The sequence below is a fragment of the Panicum virgatum genome, chromosome 8K (assembly GCF_016808335.1).
Source record: "Panicum virgatum strain AP13 chromosome 8K, P.virgatum_v5, whole genome shotgun sequence".
NCBI lineage: Eukaryota > Viridiplantae > Streptophyta > Magnoliopsida > Poales > Poaceae > Panicum > Panicum virgatum.
In genome coordinates, this window is record NC_053143.1 from 48,631,462 (window position 1) to 48,641,325 (window position 9,864).

The following is a 9,864-nucleotide window of genomic DNA, read 5'->3' on the forward strand; positions in this document are numbered from 1 at the left end:
CTCCGCACGCTCGCGGCTCGTGCTCGCGGAACAGAGAAGCTGGACATGTGGGGATGGGTCGGGTCAAGGGGTGGCCACGGATTGGTTTGGGTTTGCTGGTTGGGTTGGCTAGGTGTAGAATCTCATTCTACATCTACGGTGTAGAATAGCGCTGCCGTGTATATATATAGAGAGAGAGATACGACATTCATTCATATGTTAATAAAAACGAACAGAGTATATATATTGTGACAACACGTCAACACGTGATGCATGGTGTCTTACTTTATGTCTCCTCGATCGCTCCGGCCCGCTATAAGCAAGACGGACGATCGAGACACTCCAGCTACCACCAGATCGATCGCTCAGTCCCAAGCAAGCTAGCTCATCCTCACAATGGCCCCCAGCTCCTCCACAAAGCAGCTCGTCGCCGTCGTTGTGGTGGCTTTCCTGCTCGCCGGCGCGTCCGGCCGCCGGCAGACGGTCCACCAGCGGCATGCACGACGTGATGCGCGGGCCAGGGACGACGGCCATCCACCTCATCCACGGCGTCGGGCCGCCGCACAACGTTGAGCGGAGCGCCTACTTCGGCGACACGGTGGCGATCGACGACGTGGTGACGGAGGAGCCCGACGCCGGCGCGCGGGCCGTCGGCCAGGCGCAGGGCACCTACATGCTGGCCTCCCAGCACGAGGAGGTGCTCGCCGTCGCCGTCACCGTGGCGCTCACCGCGGGGCCGTACAACGGCAGCACCTTCTCCGTGGCCGGCCGTGTTGGGGTCTACGACGACCAGGCGGAGGCCGCGGTGGTCGGCGGCACCGGCCGGCTCCGGCGCGCCGCCGGCTACCTGACGTGGAGGATGGTAGAGCTGGTGGTGTCGGAGGGGTACGTGATGGTGGAGGCGTGGAGCTCGACGTGCACATGTCCGTGCCGCCGGTGGCAATTGGTGGTCATCTCTTCTGTTGCGGTCGATTAACTAATAATATATAGCACAATTAAATTAAATATGCTCGATCGTGGTCATCTTTAATTTTGCGATCCGTCGAATAACACAGCACAGATTGCAATCTTGGTTGAATTATATTGCTGATCAATCTTGGCTCCTCCAAGCTATTAATTGGCTTGATGCATGTGTTCTCCACATCATATACATCCCTTGACTTCGCCGGCCGGCGGTGGAGGGAACCGGAAGAAGAAGAGCAGGGAGTAGAGGTGGGTGGTGACAGGTGGGACCCACATGTAAGTGAGAGAGAAGCTAATCAGCAAGGATGATAATACAGGAAGAAGAAGAGCAGGGAGTAGAGGTGGGTGATGATAGGTGGGACCCACATGTAAGTGAGAGAGAAGCTAAGCAGCAAGGATGATAATACAGGCAGTTCGCTCCTGACGAGTGTTGCCGGCAGTCGGTTGGTCGGAGCAGAGATATGCACAGAACAGAGCATAGGGGGTCATCAAATTATCCATGCAATGCGTCAATAATAACAGATGAGATGAGATGAACAGAGCACAATGCAGAAAATAAGCAATGGGTGCAATCTTTGCTAGAACTAGAAGGTGACCGCACACCTGGGACCGCTGACCTGACATTCATGTTTCGGCACCATGTTCTGCAGACTAGAGTAATCCTTAGAACAGAGCACACCAAAACAGAGCATGGGGAATCACTACTATCTAGTGATCTCATATTCTCGTTGCGCACCAAAACAGAGCAGGCGTCTTAGTTGCAATGAAATGCTATATCAGTTGCCCTGTATTAGAAAGAAACAGAGCGATCGACCATGCATTCCTGACTCCTCAAAAAAACCATGCATTCCGGCACCGATGCTCTGAAGTCTCACGCAAAATAACTACTTGACCTTTTTCGTCACATAAGCAACACTCGTGAAGAATAATAGGAACGAGCGGCAGGACAAACACAACGCAGAAAATAAGCAAAAGATTTTGGTTTTGAGAGCCTCAAGAGATCAAGCTGCTGCACTCAACACCAACAGACCCTACAATACAGGGTTTGCAGGCTCCTTGGGCCGGCATATTGCACTGCCTTCCCCACGCCCCGCATTATTGATGCCAGAGAGCAACATCAGTACTGCAAAAAAGGGAGTAAAATTGAGCCGTCTAGGAAGGCCTCCAGGTTCCAAGTGTGCAGAAGCCAGACATCGTAATAGTTGTTAACCAACCAAATCTAACCCACAGACGTTGACCAAAATGGAAGATATCTAGTTCCTGGATCTTTTGTAGCTTGTGTAGGCACTCCAACAGCTTGTCGTTCCACTCGTCCAATTCAATACACAGCTGCCTCAGATCAGTTAGCTGGCCCAACTCTTCTATAATATTTATCGTGGAGCCATCAATGCATAACCGTGACAGCTGCTCAAGGCATGTTAGGTTTCCGATTCCATTTGGCACTCTTGTAGACGTGTCAATGTATAGGCACATCAAATTTCTTAGCTCGACAACACTTGAAGGCAAGATGGAAATAGGATTGTTCCTTACATCCAATGTTTGTAGAAATTGTAGATTTCCTATTTCTTCCGGGAGCTGAGAAATATGCGTAGAATATAGTCTTAAGTACCTCAACTGGTATAAATTTCCAAGGTACTTAAGGCTATCAGTATGTGAAAGGTTGCAATGCTCCAAATCCAGAACACGTAAAAATCGGCAGCTGCCAGCAGCCGGCACTTGAGCAACGGCTGCTGGGAAGATAACAACTGACCTTGCACGTTGCAACAAGTTTCTTGTAGCTTGAGCTATTATGTCACTTTTCTTGCCATTTTGAAGGGACAACCTCCGAATCGTATTTGACGGAGATGTGCTATCCATATCACTCAGTACAGTAACAAAGTTTTCCTCACTTGACAAGGAACGGATAAGATCGAGCACCATATCATGTATGCGGCAACTATTTAGCATGCCATATTGATCTTGTATCGGTTGGATCATACTTCTGTTTATGAGCTTATTGAAGTAAAACTCTCCTATTTCAAATGGACTCTTCCCCTGTTTTTCCCATTGGATAAAACCTTCAGCTATCCACATTCTTATCAAACGTTCCTTGTCAATTTCAGAATCTTCAGGAAACTTGCTTAAATATAACAAGCAAGTCCTTAGATGGCATGGCAGCTCATAATAGCTGAAAGACAATATCTTTCTCATATTCTCCACATCCATATTGTTTTCCATGCCAGTACCAACAGATTTGTACACCTCATACCACTCCAGTTTATTTCTTGCTTTGCAAGCTAGCAAGCTAGCCATTGTAATAATTGCTAAGGGCACACCAGCACATTTCTTTAGTATTCTGTCAGATACTTCCGCAAGTTCATCATCAGGACATTTTTCTATTTCTTCATTGTTGTCTTTGTTTTTGTTTCCAAATATTCTTCTAAAAAATAGCTTCCGAGAGTTGTTTGAAGAAAGGGGTTTCAGCTTGTAAGGACCACCAGCTTGTTCAGCAACATCAGCAATACGGGTAGTTGTAATAATTGTGTATCCAACATTATTATCAGGCAAAGCACATCTAATCCTTTTCCAAACTGAGATATCCCATATGTCATCAACAACAACGAAATACCTAAACATATCACAAGTTATAACAAAAAAACTTGTGATTTTAGGATGGAAAAATGTTCTAATATTGTTCATATACCAGCTAGATGCAAATTAAGCTAACTGGCATGGAACACTACTGGAGATTTAATGATTGAACTAAATTAAAATAGATAGGGAGTAGCTGGATTGGCAAGTCTGTGAACAAAATAAGTCCACTCAGAATCTTTGCCAAAACAAAATGTAGTCCCGTCAGGGAATTATTTGCACTTAATAATGATGTGATAAAGCTTAAGTGGTGGTGTTCTACCATTTAATGCAGCCGTGCATGCAGATGTGATAAAACTTCATATGTATAAATTGGCGAAAGGAGTGTTTTCATACCTTTTGTCCTGAAGGAATTCTCTGAGTACTTTTATGAGTCGACTCTCATCCAATATTTCTTCATTAATGCTCTTGCCAAAATCATTGAGTAAGCCCTTGAATAATCTCTTCAAGTCAGGAGTTTGAGACACAGAAACAAAAGCACAACAATCGAATTGTGCTCTAATCTTTTCATAAACTGCATTAGCAAGAGTTGTCTTTCCCAGGCCTCCAAATCCAACAATTGAAACTATCTTGCCTTGCTTCATGGGAAGGTTATTCCCTTGTGTCAAAAAGTTATTGATGAACTCATCCCTTGCCTCTTCAATTCCAACAAGCTCTTTCATCTCGGTGTATTGAGTGAATAAACGAGGGTCGACAGTAACAGGTTTATCAACACCAAGGTTGACCTCATACCTGCACCGCCGCTCGTGCACCTCCACGACGCGGCTCTTGATCTCTCTGACTTTTTTAGCAATATTATGGCGAACCTTGGGCTGCATCAACAAGTTGAGGCTCCAATAAATGACCTTTTTTAGCCCGTGTTGATTGCCAAGCCTTTTGCCATGGCAGTCCACCATGAACGTGTCAATGCTATCCTCTATGTCATAGGATAGCTCCCTCACATTCCTGGACCAGATCTTGTCATTATTGGGAAGCTGCTCTGCCGGAGTCCTGGAGATGTCCTCCAGCGCAGCCTTCACGCTCTCAAGCTCTTCTTGCAGGAACTTGATCTCCCCCTTCAGCCCCTTCTGCAGGTTGTACTCCCCGGCGGCTAGACCAGCTAGCTTCGTGATGACGCTTGGCAGAGCCCCCGTCACGACTTCCATGGTTTTTTGCCCCTAAATAAACGAGTGCAAGGATTGAGATTTTTGTGTATGTTCCTCATTACAGCCTCGCGGGCAGCAATAAGCAGTGTCGTGCAGAGTTGTAAAGAACAACAGATGGCGAGATGACACTCACAGGTCGATGCTGGTCGGGTATGGAACTTCCTCGCCGGGTCAGGCTGCCCGCAGCTCGTCGCCGATCGAGCTTGATTGACTAGAAGTTGCTGCTGTCGTGGGGGGAGAACGGAGAGCCTGATGGTACGCAGGGGAGGCAAATAATGGACGAGAGAGACACACAAGGCCACTGGGGCCTGTCCTACACCTCAGGCCAATTGCTGCAAGCAGCTCTATGACAATGGAAGCTCTTGCAAAAGCGGGGTGGAGAATACCATTTACCTGCGTTTTTTAATTAGGCATAATGCCTTTTGCTTTCATCCTTGCACCAACTAAAGGAACCTTCTTTTTTCTCAAAGCAACGCATGGGTCATCTGTTCTGTCCTGCTGTGTCCGTCTTGCCACTTTAGCAAAAGACAACGTTGCTGCAGAGGTAAAAGAAATCTTCTTTTTTCTCACCGTGAGATAGGCTTTAGCTATGTTATGTATTTATTGATCATATATGATTTGCTTAAAGCATGTGCACTCACAAGACGAATCTTCTTCCTTTTCCTTAGACCAAAGTGAAGTAGACAGGCGGGCCTTAGTGGAAGATGGCATCTTCTTGCCCTGATGCTCATCCTTTCCCTTTACAAATCTCCGCACATATATCATTTCATATGCACTGAAGTATGAACTCTGAATCCGGCTGAGTGGCAATGGAAGGAAACATTTTGTCACACCCTGAAATTTTTGAATTTCAGGATGTGATTAAAATTAAAAATAAAACAACAATTTTCTCATAGTTTTAAAATTTTCTCAACATTTATTTTTCTTCACAGGGAATTTAGTATAAAGAAAATAATTGATTGTCTTTTAAATTAAATAAAGTTGTTGTTTTAGTGTTGCATTCATGCTGTAATGTATTGTTTTATTGTTTGTTGTTCGGTTCAAATTTGAATTCTCTGAATTTGAGTTTGAATTGAATTGTTTGAATTAGTTTCAAAAATGCAAAGCCTCTTCTTTTTCCTCCCCTTGATTTCAGCCTAGCCGGCCCAGCCCCTCCCTTTTCCTTCTCTTTTTCTCCCGGCCCAACTTCTCCCCGCGCAAGCCCCGCCGTTGCGTTCACCGCGTCGCGCGCATGCTCCCCGTCCAAGCCGCGCGTCAATTCCTAGCCGGATGGCCGTTTTTGGCCTGCGCCGGCGAAGCGCCGCTGCCCCGACCTCGCCGCCGGCGCTCTGCGCCGCCGCTAGCGCCGCCCGCCTCGTCCCAGCCGTCCGATCGAGATCGGGTGGCCCAGATTAGATTCAACTCAAGTTAAACCTAACCCTTACCGGTCAACTGTGGTACTTTTGCAAAAGAGTCCCTCAGTTTTATCAAAATTAACCCTCCATCCGAGCCAGTTGAAAACTATTTACAAGACAGTCTTGGATCTTCCCCGTGCTTGGATGTTGTTCTGGGTGAAGGGAGAGTAGAAAGCATAGATGGTGTTAGGGGATCTCATCCAGGAGGTTTCGTGCCTCAGGTTGCCGGAATGCGACCCTCGCCACAGCTTATTGCCGCGGCCATGGAGGTTTGCCGTGGAGCTTGAGCTCCAGCTCTCCAGGAGGCCTGACTGATGGCCGTGGCTGAATCTGATGGTTGTGTTGGTTTTTAGGCGGGGGCTTGAGGCCGAAAGACCTCGATATGACTGGGCGTCGCGAGCAGAGCCTTGGTCGCTGTCAGCCATAGAGTTAGCCGCTGTGGGTCATCGCAGGAAGGAGGAGAGGTGGAGAGGATGTCGGAGGAGTTTGGTCGTCGCACAGGGTTGCTATGGAACTGGGCCTCATCGCCGGCGAGGTCACCGGCGGCGAGTGGACTGCCGTCCCTGTCTCGGCGTCACGGCTGGGCGGGGCGATAAGGAGGAGTGATGGGGTGCGTATTTTTATGCATGGCAGAGGAGGATTTGCGAATTGTTAGGAGATGGAGAACTAGGATAGGGAACTATTGGAGAAGGTTTTTTTTTCTCTTTTTCCAAAAAAATAAAGATGGGGAAGTAAGATTGGGAACTCTTGGAGATGCTCTGACCCGTCGAGGCCGTACGTGGTGAGGATGTCGGTCATGGACACACGATCAAACAACATGATCCGAACTCGAATTGGTGAAGAATCCGTAACGTCCGACGCATCGACTAAATATACACAGTTTTTGGAGTGCTGTAATCTATGTGGACTTGCCGGTTATATATACAGCCCCGCGGTACCCATAGATCCCACCGATGGCACAATCTTTCCTTTGCTTGCATTTTAGGCTGAGCTTGAGATTTACGTTTTCATCGACAAGGAAGTTAGGTCAGGCCTCCGCCGATGTCCCGTCAACAGGCAAGCCAACTCGAGCTTCCGTTTCATCTCCCTTATTTTCTTTTTTCTTTATCGGCTGATTTCTCCTCTGCTTTCCGTTGCAAGACTTGCATTGATGGCTCGCAATAACAACGAACGTGAGATGGATTGGCATGCTAAGAGGCCCCGTTCAGGGAGGTCCCATATGGTGACCGCGAAGATCAAGGTTCTTCAAGCTGATGCGATCTTGATGCCGGGACGCGCGCGCCAATCGGCGCGGCCAGGAGCCCGCCAGAGTTGAAGGTGAATGTCCCATCATCATCGCGCCCGAGCGGTTCCGGCAAGGAGGACGCGCATGCGCCTCACCATGAGCAGTGACGAGGACGAGGATGATCAGTGACAAGGACGACGCACATGCAAGCTGGAGGAGGGCGCGCAACGACAGGAGTGCTCCTGGTAGCCGGTGGAACGGCAATCTGCCCAATCAGGGTGTTATGATGATAGCTGATGAGAACATACTCAACTATGAGTCATCTGGAGTTCTGGACCGTCGTCCCCAACAGAAGCTCCTTCGAGGAAGAAGGGGAAGAAAGCGAGCAGCGGTGGAGGTGCTCGTGATACAATGAATCTACCAGCCAGTCACCTGAGGGTTCGTCTAAACTTACGCACCCTACTAAATCTCAGGAAGATGCATTGGTTGCACCGCCTAGATTTTTTGCCTCCTCGTTCCCTGGCATATCCATCAAGCTGAACCCTTCGGAAACTTCAGTACACCTACCAGACACATGCGGGCATGCGGCCGTACGGAAGGTAACTCACTTCTGAGCTAATGTGATCTGAACGGAGGAGCACCACACTGCCATGCATCCTTCCTAATTGCATTTTTTTTATTCAGGATAAAGCCGCCCAGCCAGCAGGGATGAACGGGTTGCCTAACTTTGACCATCTTCCACTTTGCTCAGATGTAAGTGTCGTCTCGTAATCCCTTTTCTTTGTAGGATTTTGGGAGTGAATTCCTTTTATGTACTCTCTATAAGCGGCCCGAGGATGTGACTTTGGATAGCCTCGTGTCCATCTTTGAGCTGCCCGAGCACTTATTTTCAGACAATGGTTCATTGGATGACTTAATGTTGTACCTGGATGCCGCCCGAGATTCACAAGTCCGTGGTGGCGCAGGCCAGCTTCAAGTTCCATGACAGCTTCAGGTTTTGGCCCCATCTTCGGCCTCAATAGTGGCGCCTTTGACAGCGGCCAGCACGTTCGTCGGCCCCAACTCATGTCTCTGAGGCTCCTGCTCCTCCTGCCAGCAGCGTGGCGAGTCTTCCTTGTCAAGCGTCTGCTCCAATCAAGGAGCCTTCCGGAGGGAGATCGCCTGCACAACTAGGTGGTGAGGCAGGAAATAACAAAGGTTGGAAAATATTCAAATCTACTCGTTTCTATCTCTTCCGTAGAGTTTTAGCTTGCTTATGTATCTATTAACTCTGCAGTTAACAAGAACGTTGATGACTGGCCGGTTTAATTTCTCCCTCCGAGCTTGAGAGAACAAAGGAACAGGCCGTGCAGATGCTCCTGGAGCGATCCAAGGAGTTCAAGACCAAAGCCGACGCACATATCTTAGAGCTAGTCCTCAAGCATCCGCGGTGCCTCGCCGAGCTCGTTCGTCTCCAATCCAGGGCTGAGGAGCATCTCCCTCTTGATCTTCCAACCGAGTTAGATCATGAACGCCTCAATGCGCGCGGCATTCACATCGAGCTAAAGGATATTCAGCGCCTCCTGAAAGAAGATCCCATTGGCAAGGAGATTGCTGCACGCCGCATCAGGACGTACGTCCCCTATTGGGTGTGCAATTACAAGGGAGCGTGCCCAGAGAGTTTGAGCTAGCTCATCTCCCATCTGGAGGCCTTGGCGACACGTCTAGAGGGCACTTCCACTGCTGAGGGACCTACCAATCTAGCTGAAGAGGAGGATCGCTCATACTTGAAGAAGCTGGATGTTGCTTTTGTCGAAGCCAATGATGATATACAACGCGGCTTGATGGGATCCGAGGTCATGTATTCTGCGCTTTTGAAGGCTGCCTCCGAGTTGCAGAAAGTTTTGGCATAGGCTGCAGAATATGAACAACTGGCGAAGTCCGCAAGGCGGCCCGAGGCACAACTCCTGGAGCAAGAGGACACCTACTCTCAACACCTGAACACCTGCAATGACACTGTCAACTCGCAGTGCATCAGTGCCGACAAGCTAGAGAAGCATATAGTAGAAGTGAAGGCTCTAGTGGAGCAAGCTGCGGTTAAGTTATGGGATCAAGACCAAAGCTGATGCACATATCTCAGAGCTAGTCCTCAAGCGTCTGTAGTGCCTCGCCGAGCTTGTTCGACCCCAAGCTAGGGCTGAGGAGCATCTCCCTCTTGATCTTCTAGATGAGTCAGAGCATGAACGCCTCAATGCGCGCAGCATTCACATTGAGCTGAGGGATGTTCAGCACCTCCTGAAAGAAGATCTCATTGACAAGGAGATTGCTGCACGCCGCATTAGGATATACGTCCCCGATTAGGTGTGTAATTACAAGGGTACATGCCCAAAGAGTTTGAGCCAGCTCATCTCCCGTCTGGAGGCCTTGGCGACATGCCTAGAGGACACTTCCTCTAGTGAGGGACCTGCCAATCCGGCTAAGAGGAGGGGCGCTCATACTTGAAGAAGCCAGATGCTGCTTTTGTCGAAGCCAATGATGATATACAATG

The 9,864-nt window shown here is 48.7% G+C and overlaps 1 protein-coding gene and 1 pseudogene across 1 annotated transcript; one reads left to right on the forward strand and one right to left on the reverse strand.

Annotated features, from left to right (window-relative positions):
• Positions 1-426: 426 nt before the first annotated feature.
• On the forward strand, positions 427-986 carry LOC120645003 (annotated as a pseudogene).
• Positions 987-2,094: 1,108 nt separating this feature from the next.
• On the reverse strand, positions 2,095-5,083 carry LOC120645872 (disease resistance protein RGA5-like). The gene is made up of 3 exons (XM_039922594.1): positions 4,852-5,083; positions 3,910-4,730; positions 2,095-3,550 (listed from the first exon to the last, which is right to left on the reverse strand). The coding sequence occupies exons 2-3, from the start codon at positions 4,716-4,718 to the stop codon at positions 2,095-2,097; spliced, it is 2,265 nt and encodes a 754-aa protein (XP_039778528.1). The 5' UTR covers positions 4,719-4,730; positions 4,852-5,083.
• Positions 5,084-9,864: the final 4,781 nt, after the last annotated feature.

Coding starts and splice junctions, on each gene's coding strand:
- LOC120645872 (XM_039922594.1), bottom strand. CDS start 4,718: ATGGAAGTCGTGACGGGGGCTCTGCCAAGCGTCATCACGAAGCTAGCT. Junction 3,551..3,909: donor GAATTCCTTCAGGACAAAAG/GTATGAAAACAC, acceptor TGATATGTTTAG/GTATTTCGTTGTTGTTGATG.